The 23,184-nt window shown below is 36.5% G+C and overlaps 1 protein-coding gene across 5 annotated transcripts in view; it reads left to right on the top strand.

The window, feature by feature from the left end:
• Positions 1-23,184, top strand: part of CAMSAP2 (calmodulin regulated spectrin associated protein family member 2) — a 112,101-nt gene that overhangs the window by 62,109 nt on the left and 26,808 nt on the right. For 2 of the 5 annotated variants that reach the window (XM_042975498.1, XM_042975499.1), the window contains exons 4-7: positions 10,145-10,228; positions 19,733-19,765; positions 22,565-22,706; positions 23,017-23,156. In XM_042975498.1, coding sequence (XP_042831432.1) covers positions 10,145-10,228; positions 19,733-19,765; positions 22,565-22,706; positions 23,017-23,156 — 399 coding nt within the window. Of the gene's footprint in view, positions 1-10,144; positions 10,229-19,732; positions 19,766-21,125; positions 21,309-22,564; positions 22,707-23,016; positions 23,157-23,184 lie in introns of those variants that run through there. The other 3 variants (XM_042975500.1, XM_042975501.1, XM_042975502.1) reach the window with 2 other exon arrangements.

Raw genomic sequence — 23,184 nt, forward strand, 5'->3', positions numbered from 1 at the left:
CTGCTTTCTCTCTAGGGTGCAGCTATGGATATAAAGGAGAAATTTACACAAGGAAGCTAGTTTCGCTTTAAATTTATAAGCACAGACTTCAAATAAACACTCAGTGCTTACTGCCAGGCCAACAAGTGTGTCCCTAAGAAGTTCACTTTCCCACACTTGAAAATTATTTCATCCTTTCTTCTCTAATCTCAGACCTTCCATAGCCCATCCCTTGTTAACTGTCAGTTGAGGACCTTGCCTCATCCTTTTTTTGAGACCAGAGATGGGAAGTCATCAGGTGGGAATTTTCTTTTTGCTACCAAATCTGTAAACCTTTCCACATCAGTATTCATTGTCTTTCTGTCTTTCCTGCTTTTAAAGTGGAGAAAGTGACCCCTCCCCCTTCCTGTCAAAGACCAGTTTCTCATTACTTATTACTCTAGAACTCTGCTTTCTTCCCTTGTCTTTGTCATTGGTCCTCTGTTCAGTTCTTGTCATGCTTCCATGTGTGTTAGAGTCCCCAGGGAACTTGTTAAAATGCAGGGTCTGACTTTATGGGGTTGGGGTTGGGGTTGGGGTTGGGGTGGAGAGTCTGCATTTCTAAGAAGCTCCAGTGATGCTAATGCTACTGGTCTGTGGACCACACTGTGATCCCCTCACTCTCCTGCATCATCCAGTTCTCCCTCCCTATTGGACCATTCTTACAAGAATACAGACTTACACTAGTGTTTCCCATTCTGATAAAACTTCCCCAACCCAATTCCTCCATACACAGAACTTCTCCAAAGAGTTATTTCCTCATTCACCGGCCTTCTCTGCATTCTCTCCCATCCCTACCCCTATACTGAGTTGGTTTGGGAGTTGGCTTTCATCTTGACAAATCGAGTGAAAACTTCTCTGTACTTCTTTTAAATTCAGCCTTTACTTCTAAATCATGTGTGACCCTTCTAAAGTTTTGGTGGAGAACCCAAGGTGTTTACCTTGGTATTGGACTCGAGTGCCACACCAGCTCCCCCGTAGCAGGCAGCTTCTTCAGCCTCTCAGCAGTTGTTCCCCCCTCCCCCTCCCTCCCCCCTCCTCCCTCCCCCCCTCCTCCCTCCCCCACCGCCCCCTTGACTCTTTTGAGTCTTTCCTACACGTGCATAGTTCAGGGCTCAGCCAAGGATTTGAGGGCAGTTTAGATGTGCAACTGGGGTGTCCCTCCACAGTGATTCCTTCTTTTCCAGGATCTTCCTCAACATCCAGCCATTCTGACAGTCTCCGATTTCTCCCTCAGTTCTTCAATCCAACACAACTAGTTTTCTGCTTGGTTCTATCCACTGTGCATTGTGTGAATTGAGGAGAAAGCCCTTGAAAAACATAGATTTCACTCAGCATATTGCCTCCTTTCAAAGGTCACATCCTTTCCCATTTCTGTCTGCTTTTGATTGCTCTCCAATACCTTCGGCAGTTGCTTTTTTTGTACTTCGTCCAGTTTATAACTGCTGTTCTGGGGAGCTTAGTGTGATACATGCTATTCCACTGTTATCAGAACAAAATCTCAGAATATCTTTTTAACAGTGTAACTTGAATCATGTCATTCCTTTATTAAAACTTTTAGGGGCTTCATTTTACACTTAAAATGCAGAATGCACCATGGCCTACATCCTGTGCATTTCTCCATTCTCAGCTTGGGGCCACTGTTCTCCTCTCACACTTCACTCACTTCATTCTAGCTGTCTGCCTCCCCACAGGGCCTTTGATCATGATGTGTCCCGTTCCTGGGCAGCTCATCTCCCGGTTTTTGCACGGCTTCCATTCCATTGTTTCTTTCTTTGTTGATAAATATTTTTTTATTTATTTTGAGAGAGAGAGAGAGAGAGAGAGAGAGCGAGCGAGCAGTGGAGGGGTAGAGAGGGAAGGAGAGAGAATCCCAAGCAGGCTCCACACTGTCAGCACAGAGCCCAGTGTGGGGCTCAAACTCACAAACTGTAAGATCATGACCTGAGCCAAAATCAGGAGTCAGACACTTAACTGACCGAGCCACCCAGATGCCCCATCTCAGTGTATTTATGTTTTTAATGTTTATTTATTTTGAGAGAGAGAGAGAGTAAGCAGGGGAGGGGCAGAGAGAGAGGGAGAGAGAGAATCCCAAGCAGGCTGCATGCTCTCCACGCAGAGCCCGATGTGGGGCTCGGTCTCTCAAACCTTGACATCATAACCTGAGCCAAAATCAGGAGTCAGACACTTCACTAACTGAGCCACCCAGGCACCCCACATCATTTCTCAATTTAGACAGCACTTTTTCCTCACAACCTTGTCTGAAGTGGGCACCTGTCAAGTCTTATTTTCTGCTGCAACACGTCTTCTTTACATCATAGCACTTCCGAGAGTTTGTAATTATTTTGCTTAATTGCTTAAACAAACTAGGATGATCTTGGGGCACCTGGGTGGCTCAGTTGGTTAAGTGTCCGACTTCGGCTCAGGTCATGATCTCACGTTCATAGGTTCAGGCCCCACTTCGGGCTCTGTGCTGACAGCTTGGAGCCTGGAGCTTACTTCAGATTCTGTGTCTCCCTCACTGTCTGCCCCTCCCCTGCTTGTGCGCACACAATGTCTCTGTCTCTCTCTATCTCTATCTCTTTCTCTCTCTCTCTCTCTCTCTCTCACCCCAGAATGAATAAATACACATTTAAAAAAGAGAACACTAAAAAGAAATCTAAGTAGAGTAATCTTTGTGAGGATAGGTACAATGCCCATCTTTCTTTTTTTAGTCTTGGTGCCTAGACTAGTGCAGTGTTTGGCAGAGAGATGATGTGTAATAAATAAAAGAGGTAGGTACAGCTACAGAATTAAGCTAGGCCTTTTAGAACTTTGGGAATTTATAGAAGGATAAAGAAATCACTTAAAATTAAGAATGTTCAGCACCTTTATGCGGCCATATCCATCCTATTCAGTTTTTAGATAGAGGTTGAAAACATTTGATTCAACCTGAACCTCCTAGTGTACTTTTTCTTGCTCCAATCTACGAACACCAGCTTTGTTACTTATTTTCTCATCATGACTTCACTCTGGCCTCTCAGATTTAGTATGTCCTTGTTCCTTTTGACTCTTATTTTGGGTTACCCTAACCCAGTTGCCATTTTTTCTGGATAATACACCCATAGGTATAAAAAACCTACCATAGAAAAGTGAGAATAACATGGCTAAAATAGCATGATTGGCAGAAAATGAATTTGAATTTAAAAATAAGCAAAATCACAGAAGACAAGATTGTACTAAATGACTGACTCATGCAGGGGTACCCACAAGTTAAGAATACATGAACCTTAACATCATTTGGTTCTACCTCTCTTTCCGGTTTCATCTTGTAACCCCTCCTTTCCTCACCATGTTTCAGCCATACTGTTTTTTCAGTTCCTCAAACATACCAGATTTTCCCCTACCACAACGCCTTTGCTTATATTGTTTATTCTTTGTCTGGAATACTCTTTTTTCTATTTTTATCATGGCCAGCCTCTCATTTTTAGGTCTCAGCTTAAGTTACCTCTCATGAGGCCTTCTCCGACACACCCAGCCTTCCTACAATAGGTCCTCCCTCTCACCCCCATTATTTTCTTCTTATCTCTCTATTTACAGCTCTCCTAATAAATTGCCTTTTTGGCGGGGTGGAGTTGGGGGTCTCTTGCCCTTTTTTTTTTTTTTTTGGTTCTATGAGGATAGGGACCATTCTGGATTTATATATATCACTGTATCCCTAGCCTCTTAATACAATGTCTGTTACATAACTAGCATTCAGTAAATAGCTGTTGAATGTGTGAATAAATGAATGAATAATGGTTTAAAGTATCAATGTATGACCGATTTGCTTTTTGAACAGAATTTAGATAAAAACTTTTTAAAAAATCATGAAGACATTTCCAAACTGATAGATCAGTTGCGACTACATAGCAGTGAATTAGAAAGTATTTCCTTTTTAACCTAAAAAAAAAAAAAAGAAGACACACACACCACCACCCCCCAAAAAACAACAGAATAACTTATAAACTTTCCCAGGTTTTAGTCCCATCACCTCTTTCTGCCTAACTCTCCCCACCACACAATTGGTAAATTGATCAAAATATGTCAAGATGCATGTGAATTATAAAGCTGCTTTGTAGCACATAAATTACCAAGACAGAAAATGTTAGTGATTTTGGCAACATGTTGGATTAAGACTACAACCTCCTGCTTATAAACACCTAGACATATGTCTGATAAACTGTAATTAGAAAAGTTTATATTACAGAGGTGAGCTTTAAAGAAGGAAAAGGAAGTTCTCAGGTGCCAGGAAAAGTGGGGCCTGGAAGTTTTGGTGGCTCTCCCACTGGGCTGTCAAGCATATGCTAGAATTTTAAAGTCATTTGGACACAAGGAAAGGCCTTGGTTTTGCCTGCTGTGGGAAGTAGGAACTGCAACCTCTATTTAGACCCACAAAAGATGCACAGAAAGCTGGACCCTCAGTGAAAGGGAGCACATCAGCCATGCTTTAAGTGCCAGAAGACCCAAATACAAGTAGCTTAAAGGATTTATTATCTCACATAGCAACATCACTGAAGGTGGGACATATCCAGGGTTAGTTAATTTAGGGACTCAACAGCAGCAACAAGAATATAGGGGCTTTCCTTCTTTTCTATTCTGTTATTCTTTTTTTTAATCGTTTTTATTTTGTTTTTTGAGAGACAGAGACAGAGTGCTAGTTGGGGAGGGGCAGAGAGAGAGGGGGACACAGAATCCGAAGCAGGCTCCAGGCTCTGAGCTGTGAGCACAGAGCCTGATGCAGGGCTCGAACCCACAGACTGCGAGATCATGACCTGAGCTGAAGTCAGACCCTTAACCGACTGAGCCACCCAGGCGCCCCTCTATTCTGTTATTCTTAATTCTATACAATGTTTCCATTTGTGGTTGTATAATGGCACCAGTGATTGCAGGGATCATACCCAGTCACAATAATGTCTAGCAAAGATGAGAGGGTCTTCTGGACTCTTCTGTTTACAAAGAAAACTTGCCCTCAGATTGTCTTCCCACCAGGAGGTCCTGTTGTCTAAGATAGATTCTTTTGCCTGTACCTAAACCATCTTTTAGCAAGAAGAATGAGGCTATCATGATTTTCTTAGGCTGATTATGAGTTTCCCTCTAGGTCTGGGAAAGAGGCCTCCTTAACTGAACATGCAGGAAGATGAGCACTCAGCTGATGATCAAGGAAAATGGGAGAAGGCAACAAAGTAACAAAATACTAGTACTAGGCCAGTAATAATCTTTCTGGCACCTGTCAGAGAAGCAAATTTAAAAATACTCTGAAAGTTCACTTCCACACCCAAAGGCAGCGGGGGAGGGAGAGTCTTTGCTGCAAATTCAAAAGTACTGACAATCAAAAATTATGAAACACATGGAGAAGTGAGGGTTACATTGCAAGAACCTCAGAGAGTAAGGTTCTGAGACTATAAAAATAAATGTGTGGGTTTTTTTTTTTTTTTACATTTTATTTATTTATGTTTGAGAGAGAGAGAGCGAGCGAGCACAAGTGGGGGAGAGGCAGAGAAAGTGGGAGACACAGAATCCGAAGCAGGCTCCAGGCTCTGAGCTGTCAGCACAGAGCCCGACGCGGGGCTTGAACTCACAAACTGTGAGATCATGACCTGAGCCGAAGTCGGCCGCTTAACTGACTGAGCCACCCAGGGGCCCCAAAAATAAATGTTTAAATGACTGGAAATAAAACATGGAATAAAAACTATAGGAAAGAATAAGGCCCCATGGGGACATAATGGAAAAATAACCAAAATAACTTCAGAAATCAAAAATGTTGTTCATTAAAAATCAAAAGTTTAAAATAGAAGATTAGATGTAAAGAGGGAATTACTTGCCGAAAGGAAGTTACCCAGAATGAAGCCCAGAGAGATGAGATGGAATATATGAAATCAAGATTAATGGAATTCCTAATTGGAATTCCAAAAAGAGATTACCAGAGAGAAGCGGGGAAGAGAGAATATATTTGAAGAAATACACAATTTTCTACAACCATTGAAAGATACAAACTTTCAAATTCAGGAATCACAATGAGTTCCAACCAGGATAAATTAATACAGATCCATACCGACACATATCATAAATCTGCAGAACTCCAAAAATTCAAGACAGAGCCTCTGAAAAGAATGGCAGTTAGACTGTAGTAGCCTTCTCAGTAGTAATATTTGCGCACAGAAGACAATGTAGCAAAGTCTTCAAAGTGCTGAAGAAAAATAATGAACCTAGGGTTCTAGACCTTTTATTCAAGATTAAAGGTGATACTAAGATTTGTTCAAAGAAAGGCAGTTCATTACTCACCTTTGCAGAACTACTGAAAGATTGTACTTCAGTAGGAAAGAAATTGAACCTAGAAAAAAGAGGTGTGATGTAGGAAGCGATGATAAAAAGCAGAATTGTTACACATTTGTGTAAATCTAAATAAGTATTATAAAAAATCATAATATCTCATTTTGAGGCCCATAAGAAGCAAACTATAATTCTGAATGAAAAAGCATGGAGATGAAAGGGTATGATTTGATTTAAAGGCTTTCTGAGGTTTTTGTATTATTCACGAGGAAGGTAAAATACTGAATAACTTTAGACTTATACTAAGGCAAGGATACACATTACTATTTGTATTTTAAATTAAAAAAAATGTTTAAAGTAATCTATACACCCATCGTGGGGGTGGATCTCACAATGCCCAGATCAAGAGTCACATGCTGTATAGATTGAGTCAGTCAGGCTTCCCGACAGAACAAACTGAGGGTTGCTAGAGGGGAGATGGGTGGGGGATGGGTTAAATGGGTGATGGGCATTATTAAAGAGGGCACTTTTTGGGATGAGCACTGGGTGTCATATGTAAGAGATGAATCACTGGGTTCTACCTCTGAAGCCAAGACTACACTGTATATTAACTCACTTGAAATAAAATTAAAAAAAAAAAAATAAATAAATAAATAAAATGAAAAAATTAAAAGCTAATGTATATTTTTAAATTAATAGATATTTTAAATCTAATATATCATTTTAACAAATTTATTTTTACCTAATTCATACTACTAAAGCCAAATATTGTTTTTTGTTGTCTAGTTCACTAGTCCTCAGCACTTGTTCAGATGGTGACCTCCCTCTGAGTCATGATGAGCTCTCTAATACATCACATCCCTTTAATTTTTTTCCTTGAGATGTACAAAAAAATATCATGATTCAACTTCAGTAGTAGAACTTTCTAACCAGCATTTGGGAACTAATTATTAATTATTAATAAGCCGATTATTATATTCATAAAGCTAATTATTATAATAATAAGCTAATTATTTCACTTCACTGTTTTGGGTACCCAAGTAGGTTAAGTAGCATGTCATGTCTTGTCATGTCTGCAACATGTCTTGTAGTTTTCTTTTTTTCTATTATGAAAGTTAATGAATTATCAACATGTAAAATTTTCTTATTATCATGATTTTGGTATTTAGGATGACTTATACCATTACATCACCTTAAAGTATTTTATTAAGGTTTGTTAAAGCCCCTATAGAGATTTAACTATCTGGTATAACTTTGAGGATATATTGTTTATAAGAATCTATGGAACATGTGCTATGTATCATGTACTTTACTTGGTATATTTTGTATATTATTTCTGTTGTCCTCTGTGTTTTCTCAGTTGCTTATTTATTTAATCACCTGTTTATTATAATAATTCCAGTATTATCAGTTTCTGTGGGTCACAGATCCAGGCCCTGCTTCCTTGCATCCTCTCTGAGTCCGGCCAGGTTGCAGTCAAGGCATTGGCCAGACCTGTAGTGTTATCTCAACGTATGACTACAGAATGATCCACTTCCAAGTTCATGTGGTTGTTGGCAGTGTCCATTGCAGGCAGTTGGACCGAGGGCCCCAGTTTCTTACTGTCTCTGGGCTGAAGGCAAGGTTGGCAGGTTCTTGCCATGTGGGCCTCTCCACAGGGCAGCTAACAGTTTGGCAGCGTGCTTCATCAAAGCCAGCCAGAGTTGGCTAGCAAGATGGAAATTAGAATGTTATGTAACTTGATCTCTGAAGTGATATCACCTTAGTTGTCACCTTAGTTGTCACCTTAGTTGTGTCCTGTTGGTTAGAAATATAGGTCCAGCCCACACTCCAGGGGTTCAGTGGGGACCATTTTAGAGCCATAATATCCCAACTGCTTTATGAAATAGCTTTTATTAAAAAGTATCTAAGGCTCAGAAGTATCAAGAAATTATTGAGGTCACAGCTTGTAAGTACAGGTTTTGAATCTAACCTAGGTCTTTTCTAATTCTGCTGTCTCTTCTATTTTGTTTAACCAAACCGATGATCGAAGTAAGAGAGCAACTAGGAAATCTTAGAACGCTGCAGATTCACGTACCAAAATAAATTTGTTGATTAAATTCCTTACAACCCCTTAGAAATATCATGAGTATAGAAGACTCTTAGTGACTATTGTTCATTGAATTTATCATAAATTAAAATTCTCTATTTGTTTTTAGCCACTGAACTGAATTTTAGGCAATAGAAGAGTTCAGAAAATTATTGATTTAGTTTAGAGTTATAGTGGTTGATAATGGCATAATGTTTTCCAGAGTGCCAGAATTAATAAATTTGAACTTTATTATTATTAGAGTGACCTTAAAATTATTAGCTCAAAATCCAGAATTGTTTAAACTATTCTTAAGAAATATTTTATGCAGTACATAGACTGTTTCTTAACCTTTTTGGATTATGGACTGTTTGAATAATCTTTGGGAGATAAATTAAACCTTCTCCCAGAAAAGTTCTCATACAGAAATTTTTTTCATCTAATTTAGCTGTGGCATTATGACCGCACTAAAACCCGCTCATGGTTCAAGGACACATCTATGAAATTACAGATTAAGAACTTGATTCAAAGGGTTTTCTATACATATATATATATACACACACACACACAATAAAATATTATTCAGTCACTAAAAAAAAGGAAATCTTGCCATTCGCAACAGCATGGATAGATCTAGAGAGTATAATGCTAAGTGAAATAAGTCAGAGAAAATACCGTATGATTTCACTCACATGTGGAATTTAAGAAACAGAATAAACAAAGGAAAAAAGGAGACAAACCAAAAAACAGACTCTTAACTATAGAGAACAAACAGATTATTATTGGGGGGAGAAGAGAATGGGTGAAATAAGTGAAGGGGATTAAGAATATACTTATCTTAGGGTGCCTGGGTGGCTCATTCAGTTAAATGACTCTTGATTTCGGCTCAGGTCATGATCTCATGGTTCTGAGCCTTGGCTCTGTGCTCACTGTGCAGACCCTGCTTGGGATTCTCCCTCCCTCCCCCCCCCCCCAAAAAAAAAAGTTTGTCTTGATGAGCACAGAGTAATGTATAGAATTGGTGAATCACTGTATTGTACACCTGAAACTTGTATAACTATAATGCTGTATGTTAACTATACTGGAGTTGAAAATAAAATAAAATAATGCTTTGTGCCATTTGAAAAAAAACCCTAAAGTGTTTTTTTTCTTTTCTTTTCTTTTTTTCTTTCTTAGTGCAAGTGGGGGAGAGGGGCAGAAGGAGAAAGAGAGGGGGCGGGGGGAAAGAGAAGATCTTAAAGAGACTCCATGCTGTCCGTGCAGAGCCCGGTACGGGACTTGATCCCGAGACCCTGGGATCATGACCTGAGCTGAAATCAAGAGTTGGACACTCAACTGACTGAGCCACCCAGGCGCCCCTCCTAAAGTGTTTTCTAAAGATAAGAAAACATTAATTCTAGGGAAAATAATTTTTTTTGCTAATCTCTTTTATAAGAGATTAGAAAAAATTTATTAAAAAAATAAAGTATTATTGTTTCCTAAGCATTAAAATTAGAAGTTGTTGACTACCCTTTTTTCTCTAGCACTCTAAGCAATTCTTGACATATAGTAGGTACTCAACAAATATTTAATAAATTAATGAATTAATTTCAGAATATCAAATGAAACACTTGTAAAATACTTTTTTCTGGTTGGGAAAATGAAACTTTCTCATTTGAATAGTACTGATATTTGACATCAGAGATCTGACCACAGGCCTTTCAAGGTGCATGTTATTTTATCATCATATTTGAATATAAATTCAAATTAGTGTTTTTATATTTTAAGGTAAATGAGCATTTGAAAGACATTATGGAACAAGAACAGAAATTGAAAGAACATCACACAGTTGAAGCTCCAGGAGGTCAAAAGGTATATATTTCAAAGAAAATAAGGTGTCTTTATGAGACTATGTATGTTCACATGTATGTGTTGTTTGGGAAATACATATATTAATTAATAGATATGTTCATTAAATTGTTTTTTGGTGGTGTTGTGTGCCCTAGAAAGCAGGTCATAAATACCAAGTGAGTAGAAGTGCAAAATGAAGGTTAATCGGGTGGAGGTATTTAGGAAAAATTGTTAATGATTAGAACTCAATTTGTGGAGTACTTGGCAGAAACAATGACTTTGCCTTTGGCAAAGTGTATGAAACAACAGAAAACATTTTCAGTGTACCAGCCTTACAATGACTTCTCTTAAGACCAGCCTTTTAAATATATTCCAGTAGTTGTAAGTTGTACATATGGTTATTCTGTGAAGAAAGAAGCAACATTAATATGGATTCATTCTTTAAAAATTCGTGTGGCTTTTAGAGTTTCCTTCTTTGAAAATTTGTGTTTTTGTTATAATGAGAGCTCTTTAATCATGTTGTGTAGCATTTGAATTGAGGTGTAAGAAATTATAATTATTCAGCGACCTTATTTTCCAATTTGGATTATTTAAAGTTTATTATTATACAGTTTTTCTATTCATTTTGGGCTAATGCTCCTGGTCACTGATACCTCTGTAAGAAGAGAAAGAGAAAAAAGAAAGGAAGGGGAAAGCTGTTTTGTGTATTATCAACTGCAACAGAAAACTTTGTGGGAGACCACCTAAAATTTTGTCAGAACTTGATGTTTCGGCATCACAGTGAATTCCCTCATTTAGCTTACTGACTAGCTCCTGAAAATACTATCCATACTTGATTCTTCATCCTAACTTTGTTGATGTCCTTTCCCCTAAAGGTACATGAGAATGGAAATCTTTTTTTTCCATCACCCAGATCACATACTCCATTTCCCTGCCTTCTACCAGCTTCTGCCTCTCTCTTCCCTCCTGCTTCCTCACCCTCCCCCACCTCCCACCATTGCCGTCCTTTCCTATTAGTTTCCCTCCTTTTCTCTTTCTCATCCCGTAGGAGTTGAAACCTCTGCCCCCAGTTTTGTGCCTGGAACTAATTGGGAGTAAGTTAGATGGCATCATCCTAAATTATAAAACTAATGGCCTTTTTCCATGATATTTAAATGATTAAATCCTATAGTATTGCATACACATCATGAACTAAATAGGGATTTTATATGCTGGCATAGGACCCAATAAACATTATTTCTGTTGGGGGAAAAATGCCATTTATATTCCGAACAGAGTAAGTAAGCCTTACTTTTCTTAAAAGCTATATGGAATCTGGACACTACTTGTATTATACCTCTTTGACTTTTTTAAAACTATTTTTTAAGTTTATTTATTTATTTTGAGAGAGAGAGAGAGCATGAGTAGGGGAGGGGCAGAGAGATGGAGAGAGAGAGAGAGAGAGAGAGAGAATGAGAATCCCAAGCAGGCTCTGCACTGTCAGCACAGAGCCCGACGAGGGGCTTGAACCCACTAACCATGAGATTGTGACCTGAGCCGAAACCAAGAGTTGGATGCTCAACCAACTGAGCCACCCAGACGCCACTACCACTTTGTGTTATAATAGCACTTCCCCATGCAATTTCACATATTAACCTCACAACCAGTATTTGTTAAGTGAATGACTGAGTAAATGAAGGAATGAATGTGATTCATTTTTAAATATGTGGATTAATACATATTTTTATCTTAGCACAACACATGTTTTTATTTTCAAATGAATTTTCTTTTTTTTCCCATTGATAGAATCTCTGTGAAATCTATGTGAAATTGACAATGTCAATTTTACATTACATAGTCTTACTGCAAAGTAGGTATCATCATCATGAAGAATCACTCTGTGACAGCATAAACTAGGGAAAGCAGTCTCTATTACCTAGCAGTGAGATTTTTGGCATTCGAACTAGTTGATTTGGCTGGAAATTTAATCATTTCATTCTTGATTTTTATTCCTACAAAAGCAACATTCTTGACCCTGTCCTCTTTTTAGGGATGAGAGAATGACTTGCTCTTCCTTATTGCTATGCGATTGGTAGGAAGTTGGCCATGCCTTCCACCTACTTAAGCTAGCTTGCCTAGTGACCCAGATGCTAGCCATGTTTTCTATGATTTATCCAGCTATAGACAGAGCCCATGGTGTTGGATGATATTTCTTACTTTTTGTCCTTGCCCACCTATTCCCAACTTAGATGTTCAATAAAATCTATTTTATGAAACTTTTTTTTTACAACCATCTTCTTGGTAAAATACATACATACGTTGAGGGATACTTGCACTGTATATTGTTAATGCTGGATGAAAAGTAGCATTCCAAAGCTATTTTCTTTAGATTGTTAAATCTGCTAATGGTGTATTTCTGACTGTTGGATTGGTTGGTGTCCTTAAAAGGAAGGCATTTTAAGTAGTGCCATGTTTTAGGAAAATGTTTTGTTTAAAAAGTTTACTAATGTTATTTTCTGTTTGTTTTTTTTCTTCAAGTTGCTCTTTTGCTTCTAATATTCATTTTTATTCTAAAGAGGATGCCTAGTTAAATGTGAATTTCAGATAAACACCAAAAATTTTTTGGTGTAGTTGCATGAACATCTCATATTTTTATTTGCTAAATCTGGCAACCCTACGTAAAAGATCTCTAAAGTTTATAGCCATGACATGAAGCCCAACATTCATTCTCTTAAGGGGTTTGTACAGAGTGCTATGGCAAAATGAGTATAGACAAAGTAGAATAGTTCTGCCACTGATTAAATTCATGACTTTCACCAAGGCACTTGACCTCTCTGGGCCTCATTTTCTTTATCTGCAAAAATTTTAAAGTTGAATTAAATGGCTTCTAAATTCTGTGACTAAAATGATTTTCAAATTTTTCCTTCTCAATATGTTAGTAAAAGTAAGGAATTCAAAGCAAAAGGTTAGTGAAAATATTAAGCAGTCGGTTATCATAAAGTTTCATATGTGTATATGTTACTTGTAGTTTTATGATAACTGTGGAATACCTAAGAAGGTTTTCTAGAAGATGTGGGACTTGAACATGGCCTTAGTAGGTTTTATGATATTTGCAAAGGAGGACACTAGGTCATAGGGAATAACATAAGTTACAAGTAAAATGTATATTTAGGAATTGGTAAGTAGACCATTTGGATATTCATGGGTTTATATTCCTAAATTTACAGTAGTAGCTCTATAGAGAGTAAAGTTTGTTTCTCACAGTATTAAAAGATACATGTCTACTCGGTGCAACATTCTTCACTTTTAAAACAGAAATACTGGTGAGATATTTTATAGAAGGGTGGGAATTGGATTAAGGAATTGCCTTTGGAGAAAAGAAATTAACTGAGTTCTAGTTGCTTTTCATTTAAAGGTATAGTCTTAAAATAGACCACACTTTCCCCAGTGAGACAGTAGGTGAATGCTTCTACATCTTTGCTTGATTACCTCAGCCTATGTGAATTTCCACTTTGACCCGAGTTCCTTAGCAATTAAAAACTATGACCAACTTTTAAAATTCTTTTTATTCAAACAGTACTTTAGATACTATTGGAAAGAGATTTTTTAAAATAACATCAACTTTTTAAAAGTTTTGTTAAATCCAGTTGTTTTTGTTGTTTGTTTTTTAAGTAAGCTCTAAAGCTCTGTGTCCAATGTGGGGCTTGAACTCACAACCCCAAGATCAAGAGTCACATGCTTTACTGACTGAGCCAGCCAGGCACCCCAGAAGAAAGAGTCTAAAGTCAAATACATTTGGGAAATGCTGCCTTGTCTGTGCCCCTTTAAAAATGTTACAACCCATTTTAGTACATTGAAGGCCTATATAAGAAGCCTGTTTCTCAAATATATTTAATCTTTGACCTCTTCTGTGAATGACTTCTATTAACATCCTGTGGAATTACTGTTATTTGCAGCATGCTTTGGGGAACATTGATTTGTAACCTATAATTTTGTAATTGATGAAGTTGCCTATTTCATATATAAATATATAAAACATTTAAAGTTCTAATATAGTACATCATTCTCAGATACATCATTTGATTTGATTCTTAGACTTATTTACCTGGTTTCTTTTTCATACCATTATTTCAGTCAAATAATTTTGAAGACTTCACCTGCCTAAATTAGATCATTTTTAAGGAATTCTACCCCTAAGATTCTATTCTATAATCATAGTTTATTCTTGTGTGGACTTCTGTGGTCAATGCTGATTCTTTCTTTATACCTATTGCCAATATACTATTTTTCTTTCATAGTCATTTACTTGCGGTTACTGGTAAAGCAACTTCCCAATCTAGAATATGCCTGTGTTGTATTATCAACCTATTTAGTATAGTTAAATGAGGAACTTAGCATTTTAAACATATTTAAAATTCAGAGATGGTACCATGATATTTTTTTCTCCAAGCAATATTTTACAAAGATGGCTTGCCCTAGAGAGATGTAAATATGAGTTAGGTATGCTAGCACTATGATTTTCATCTTTGCCTAAGAACATTGTAGAACAGATTTCTTTAACAGATATATAGGTGTTGTTGGATACAGACTCAACAAAGATTTGGACTGGTATAGACTTAATATAACATTTTTTTTAATGTTTATTTTTGAGAGAGAGAGAGAGAGAGAGAGAGAGAGAGAGAGATGAGTGTGGGCAGAGGAGGGACAGAAAGAGAGAGGAGACACAGAATCCAAAGCAGACTTCAGGCTGTCTGCGCAGAGCTTGACATGGAGCTCAAACTCTCGAACCGTGAGATCATGACCTGAGCCGAACTTAGGTGCTTAACTGACTGAGCCACCCGGGTGCCCCCTTAATGTAGCTTTTTAAGAACATTTATTTTGAAATATTTCAGACTTCTGAAAGGTTTCAAGATAGAAAAGAACCCTGTATACTCTTGACCCAGATTCATCAGTCTAACATTTTGCTGCATTAATTTTCTCTATATATTTATGTGTGTGTATACAGGTATGTATGTGTGTATATACACACACACACACACACACATATACATCATACACAAACACATATGTATGTAAATGTTTCTGAAACATTTGAAAGAGGGTTGCACACATCATATCCCATTACCCCTTCGTACTTCAAGGTGTATTTCTTAAGAACAAGGCTGTTTGTTTATATAATCAAAGTACAAGTGATTTAATGTTAGTATCATACTTTGATCAGACTTAGAGCCTATATTCCACTTTTGTCACTTGTCCCAGTTGCATTCAATTGTACATTATAATTTTTTTTCAGTACAAGATCATGTCATGTATTTAGTTGTCATATCTATAGTGTTTAAACAGGACTAGTTCTTTAGCTATTCTTTTTTGCTCGTGACCTTGACGTTTTTAAAGAAATCCCTCCATTTGTTTTCTTCTGATATTTCCTCATAATTAAGTTGAGGGGTTGTTTTTTTTAGACTGGAATGCTATATAAGTTGTGTCCTTCTCACAGTATTATATCAAGAGGCACATGATACCCATTTGCCCCTACTGGGTGATGTTGATTTTCATTAGTTGGTTAAGATATTGTCTGGTTTCTTAACTTCATGGTTATTATTTTTACTTTTACAGTAAGTAATTTGAGATGACATACTTTGATATTTACATTTGACCCTTGAAAAATGCAGGATCTTAGGGGTGCCAACCACCCATGCAGTCAGAAATCTGATTATAACTTTTGACTCCCCAGAAATTTGGCCACTAATAGCCTACTCTTGACTGGAAGCCTTACTGATAACATGAACAGTTCATTAACAAAATATTTTGTATGTTATATGTGTTTTATACTGAATACTTATGATAAAGTAAGCTAGAGAAAAAAATGTTATTAAGAAAATCATAAGGAAGAGAAAATACATTTCCAAGATGGTACTGTATTTATTAGAAAAACCCATGTGTAAGTGACCTGTGCAGTTTCAAGCCTGTATTGTTCAAGGTCAACTGTACTAATTTTAATTTGCTCAGTACTACAATATGTATATAATAGTTTCAGAGTCTCTATGTGTATACCAATGTGAAAAAGAAACCCACTAAGGAGTTTAAGATTTGTTTGCAATTCTTTTTTCTTCTTCTTTTTTGGTTTGTTTTACCCTTATAATGCTTTTATATGTTTCCCAGTTTTATTGAGATATAATTGACATATGGCACTGTATATTGGTTAACATCCATCATCTCATGTAGTACAATATAATTCTTCTTTGCTTGGGTTATTCCTTTGAAATATATTTGGGTTTATTGGTTTCTGCTTTCATTTAGTTGTAGTGACTTTTTTGCACCATCCTTGTTGATTTAATTTTGTTTTTTTGAATATATAGAACATTATATGATTTCCAAATTATATTAATTCCAAAAGTCAAAACTCGACAAAAGTGATAATCAGAAAGGTATTACTCCCTCCCTGTATCTCTTCTACCTCTTTCCTTCCCCTCACTCCCTGCTAACCCTTGTAGGTAACCAGTTGGTTTATCCTTTTTGATTATATATATATATATATATATATATATGTGTGTGTGTGTGTATATATATATATATATATATATATATATATACACACACATATATATATATATATATCACAGTATTATATACTGTTTTATATATAGGTAACAGATATATAACAGATATATATACTGTTTTATATATATATATATGTTTTTTCTCCTCTAACAAAATATATTTAATCTTTTGCAATTTGTGTTGTTCATTAACAGTATATCCTGGAAATTACTCCATACAGTCCCTAGATACCTTCCTCATCCTTTTTTTGCAGCAGCACAGTACTCTGTTGTGTGTATGTACCATAGTTTATTCTACCACTTTCCTATGGGCATTTAAGTGTTTTCTAGTATCTTGCAATTACAAATAATACTACAAAGAATAATGTCCTTCTGTATTCTTGGATTTTCAGGGTAAATACCCTAGGACTTGGATTGCTAGATTGGAAGGTAAATGCATTTGTAGTCTTGGTAGCTAGTGCCAAAGTCTCCAAGGGGTTTGTAACATTTTACACTCCTGTTGGCAGTGCAGCATAGCTCTCAGACCTACAAAAGAGAAGACATTTCGGTCTCACGAGTCGTGAGGTGACAGGTCACAGCTCTGACTAACTCCTTAAAGAATTCCAACTTTGTGAGGTCTCCAGGAAAGGCCCAGTCAAACCAGCATCCTCCCAAAGTGGCTTGAGAACACCTAGAAGAAGTTCAGGAATTATCCCAAATCCCAGAGAGGTTATAGATACCCGGAGGATGACATAGAGCTATTTGGGGAGTATTAATGGCAAGTCCTAAAACAACTAACCAGAATTTACGATGAGTCATACATATGTGTGTTGAAGACAGTGCAAAGGAATGCTGGAAATGGGAACTATTCCAGAAAATCTGAACTGCCCCGGTTGGCCCCTGTCATCAGTAAGGACTTAATAAAAATAAGAAATTTTTCACTTGTTGTCTGTGGCCTTTTAAAATGTTTTGGTCTCATAATTACATCTTAAAACAGGATTTGAAGTTGCTGTTTGCCTAGTTCTCTGAAAAGTAAAAGGAGGGGAAGTTGCTATTCACTTCAGAAATACAGTTGTCCTTCAGCAAGGAAATTTTGCTGTATATTTGAACTTATTGAAGTATGAGTTTACAATCATGAATAGCATAGATATTTATTTGTTCTTTTAGTATATTTACTTTTTTTTTTAGTCATATTTCCTTCAAATAGCCAATCTATATGGTTTTCCTGTTCCCTTGAATAGGATTGCTATCACTAAATTAGGTCAGTGGAGAGGTGGGAAGAAGGCCAGAGCAGTCTGAATTAGTGAAAAGTCACATTGAATATTTTACAAGATATATGGAGTAACTTGAACCTTCACACCTCTCCTGTTTTGAATAATTGGCAATAAATTGCTTTTTATCAGTTTCCATATAATGGATTTTTCTAGTCTCAAAAAGAAGAAAACCCGTTTTTGAAGTTTCTGTTATCCGTTGGAATCCTGACACATTCTCAGTGGCTTCCTTCTTTTTGCTTCTGCTCTTATACTTTTTATGGTTATCATAACTGCAGTTGCCAAAGACTTCTGGTTAAATGACAGATTAAAATATATGCAACAAAATTGTTAAGGTTATTCTTCCTGACGCAATAAGAAAAACTTACTGGACATGTTCTCTCTTTATGGAAAGTTGGAATTTTTCTGAGTCTTGAGATGACATTTTTTCTGATTCTTGAAGTTCTTGAAAATACTTTATTCATATTATTTTCCAAATAGTCTTATTTTTACAGTTAATTTTATGTAGGAAAAACTTTTTTTTTTAATTTTATTTTTAAGTAATCTCTACATCTAGTGTGGGGCCTGAACTCACAATCCCGAGATCAAGAGTCACACTGACTGAGCCAGCCAGGAGCCCCTGTAGGATAAACTTTCTACATAAAAGTTGAATATGAATTTTAATTCAGACCCCATTTAGTTTGGTTCATTCAACAAATGTTTATTCAGGGCTGTTAGAAATTGTGCTAGGAAATACAGAGTTAAACAATCACAAATTATTAATTCATATTAACTGAAATTATGAGTTTATTGTATTTATCATTTTGAAGAAATAAAATTATATTCTTTGGGATACCTCCAGATAGTAAAATTAATAACATTTATATTCTCTTTATGTAAGTAGCTACTTGCCCTAGAGACTCTGTAAAAATCTTAGTAAGAATTGCCAACTAGTCTTCTGTCCATTAATTAAATGAAATTGTCATATAGTTGAAAGAAATTATTATGTTTTTCAAGTCTGCAATGCGGTTTGCTTTATTCGTATATTTACTGATACAGTCTTCTTTTCCCTTGGGAAAGAAACACTGCCTGATCAGACTTGCTTTACTAATGTTTAAGAATGATAATGATTGCAAATCTAGCTCTAGAATCTTTCTACTTCCCTTTTTGTGATACAGTTTTATTTTTTATTTTTATTTTATTTTTAATGTTTATTTACTGAGAGAGAGAGAGAGAGAGAGAGAGAGAGAGAAGGAGGAGGAGGAGGAGGAGGAGGAGGAGGAGGAGGAGGAGGAGGAGGAGGAGGGAGAATCCCAAGCAGACTCTGCACTGTCAGTACAGAGGCTGATGCAGGGCTCAAACTCATGAACTGTGAGATCATGACCTAAGCCAAAATCAGAAGTCAGATGCTTAACTGACTGAGCCACCCACGTGCCCCTGGATTTATTTTTTAATATGATGTGTGATTCTAGAACTCAGAAATAAAATTCTTTGCTGCCAAAGTATACAGAATATCCTGAATATCTGAAAAATGAATTTTTGTATTGGGAGAGGAGATGAGGGGAGGAGAAGGTGGAGGTCTTTATTAGTAGGAACCTGTATATTTAAAGTATTAATTAACATTTAAAAAATACTATGAGAACTATAACTTGGAACTCCACTTTCAGAAACTTGACTGTCACTTGTTAATTAAAAACCATTCTGATGAATTTTCCCTTTACCTTTTGCTTTCCCTTTTTTCCCTGCTGCTTCCTCTGAAGTCTCCTTCCAAATGGTTTTGGAAACTGGTTCCAGTAAGTTTGCCCAACTACTTCAACTTGCTCTCCAGAAGTGTAATTACAGAATGGTATTGTTTGTGTCTTGCTGGTATAATCATTTCCTATAATTCTGTTAGTTGCTGCATAGAGATTGGATTTTATGGTATTTGATCATAATGTAAAATAAAGAGATAAAAAAAATCTGGCCAAAATTTGGATTAGAAGCTTTAAAAATAGTTTAAGGTAACCATTATTTTGCTAGTCCTACTGATATTTACAGACTGTCGGTAAATAGGTGTAAAAAAAATGTATGGATAGAGATTCTCATTAGTTTTAATAACTTTAGGAGAAAAGTCAGTATGAATTGTATATGTAAATTTTTTGTATTTTAAAATATTTTTGAAGGAATCATTTCCTTTCAGCCTGAGTTGTAGGGTACATTTTTTGTTTGATAAAAAGTGACATATTCCCTGTGGTCGTACCAGTATTGGACCTAAACTGTATTCAGTTCTGATTTGACCTGAGGGGTGATTCTTTCAGGATTAAATCTGGGTGGATAGACCACGTAAGAAGTATTTTATGCCCTCAGAAATAAAAATATAACTTAGAAATACAATATAATGTTGAAAGAGAAAATATGATGCCCTTTTAAATGCTAAATTTCTCAGTTTGTAGAAAGAATACAGAATGTCTCCATGCAGTAACTTCATAAAGCCATATAGTAAGATAAAGTGCAAAAGACTCTATAATTCTCATGAACTGCAAATGGGAGTTGTACAGGACTTGAGGATTAAGTTGATTTACCTGATACATCTTCTAGGATATAAGCTGCAGGAAAATGTTTTAGCATACCACTCATAAATCCCTGATAGTCTATTCTAAACCATTGGCATTTAGTGCTAAAGCCTCACAAGGCTTTGTGTGTGTGCCTTGTACAGAAGTGCTACTTGGCAGCAAGCAGTAGGACAAGTTACACAATTCAGTTCTTTGTTTCATGACCCTGAGCGCTCGACTCAGTCCGGTTCAGACTGTAGGCTGAAAACAAGCTACTCCTAGAGATCTGGGAAGTTTGGGAATGAGCCCAGCCAGTTTGGAGGATTTCTGAGAGGGAGACTATTTTGTTTCTAGCTGGCCAGAGAAAGGGGTGTAAGGATCTGGAACTGTGGCTTACTTACCAAATGTGAGAAGGGTAGCCTAAGGCTAGAAGATGCTATTGGTTGATTTCTTCTTTCTTTCTCTCCTCTCCCTTCGCCTCCTCTCTCCTCTTTTTTCATGGTTGAATTTTAAACTGTCTACTAGCAGCAAAGTAAGGGAGTTTTCTAAGGATATTAAAATCAATAATCCATTGAAGAATTTATATAATGCATGTATGTAAATTTTTTCTGAATATAGGTACTCTGAGTTTGGAACATACCATTCAGTGTGGATGCCTGGTGTGCACTGATTAAAAAGAACAAGCTCTCTGAAAATCTTCAAAAGGAAAAAATGTTCCATGAATCTTGGGTAGACAGAAATAGGAATAAATAATTCTTCATTAATGCATATACTTTGCTGAGGGATATCACTTCACCACCTAATAGTAAATATTCTTTTTCAGTAAATTATTTTTCTGTTCTTATTCTCACAAAAGTATTTTATTTCATAATTATATTTGAATTATAAAATGTAGAGATGACCAGTTCAGATGGAGTTAGAAGAAAAATTAGTTTTGGTTACTTTTTAAGAAACTTAAAATGTCAGTAACCAATATAATCATACGTTTTCCTAATAAAGCACTTCGGTATGCATCTTCCTTAAGTCATCAGCATTATTCTCTTGGCTTTAGGAGAGCTAATAGCTAGTAGCAGGCCAGCCTTTAGTTGTTGCTGGCTGTGTGCCCAGCAGTGTGCATGGCACTTTACGGGCGTCACCTTACTTCATCCTTCAGTGATCCTGTGAAATAGGTACTATTATTATCCCCATTTTACCTATGGGGAAACTGAGAAATGAGAGTTTAAATGATTTGTCCAAGATCACAGAGCCAGTAAATGTCAGAAACAGGGTTTGAACCTAGGTCATCTGACTCAAGGGCTTGTTCTTGTCACCACTGAGTTCTACAGCACATCTCGGTTTTTAGAAAACTCTTGTAAAGTTGTGTCTGGTCACACCAGGCAGTCTTTGGAAAACAAAGATTTCTTCTGTTTTTCTGAGGGGGAACAGAAATCCTTACATTTGCTCTGTCCTTGAAGAAAACCTCACTTGGGAGGGTTTTTTCAGTTCCACAGTTACTACACTTCATTTATGTTATCTTAACATTCAGATACCAAGCCAGAATATCTTGGTGATATTCCAGTTCCTCAAAGTGATATTTCTTATTGCCAAATTTCCTGTAGGAATAGTATCATATTCTTAGACCTGCTCCCCAATTTTGAAAATTCTTACAATTCTGCTCAAGTGGCACTCTTGCTCTTCCCATAAAATAACTTGTGGTCTAAATTCTAGCATTAAAATAAATGCATTTTATTATCTGCAAAAGGACAGAACTGACAATTTGGATACAAAGTGTCCAGAATCTATATTGTGATGCTTTTATATTTAAATGTTTAGGCTAAATGTCATTTCATATAAATTGGCAATATCATGTTATATTAAGTACTTTGGAACTATAATGCTGTTGCTCTGTATTTTACTTTGGTAATATTTGGTATTATTTAGAAAAGAAGGATGTTGGTGAGTAGTTTTTATTTCTCTTGATTTGTATTACTGATATAATCTACAATACTGGTTTTTTTCCCTGTATGTTGGCTGCTAGTTACTTATTTTCATCTCTCTCTTTTTTTCTTTTTTTTATTGTAGGCTCGTTATAGGAAGGAGCAAACATTGCTCAAGCAATTGCCTTGCATTCCATTGGTAGAAAATTTGTTGAAAGATGGTACAGATGGCTGTGCTTTAGCTGCTCTTATTCATTTTTATTGTCCCGGTGTGGTCAGATTAGAGGGTAAGTGTTCCAGTGAAATATTGCTGGACTACAGAAAGATGGTAACAGGTATTAAGACAACAGTAGCAGTATTTAGTAAGTAATGAAGGCTCTTTAAAGAACCTTCTTACGTATCATCCTGAGGAAGATAGTTGAGTAGGGGTGGTAGTGCTAAGTCTTTTTGTGGAGTGACCACTATGTTTGTATGAGTCTGTAAACCAGATTCCACATAATTGGGTGTTTGTTCTAAGCCACTAGTTACAAAATGAATATGAAATGCATATTATCAAATTAGCCCCAAGTCATCACCTTGCTCTTTTCCTATTTGAAGATATTTGTTTGAAAGAAACCATGTCTTTGGCCGATAGCCTGTATAATCTGCAGCTGATTCAAGAATTTTGCCAAGAATATTTGAACCAGTGTTGCCATTTTACCCTGGAAGACATGCTGTATGCTGCTTCATCCATAAAGGTAATTTGTTCTTGGGTTTTTTGGGTGT

The sequence above is a fragment of the Panthera tigris genome, chromosome F3 (genome assembly GCF_018350195.1).
Source record: "Panthera tigris isolate Pti1 chromosome F3, P.tigris_Pti1_mat1.1, whole genome shotgun sequence".
Taxonomy (NCBI): Eukaryota; Metazoa; Chordata; class Mammalia; order Carnivora; family Felidae; genus Panthera; species Panthera tigris.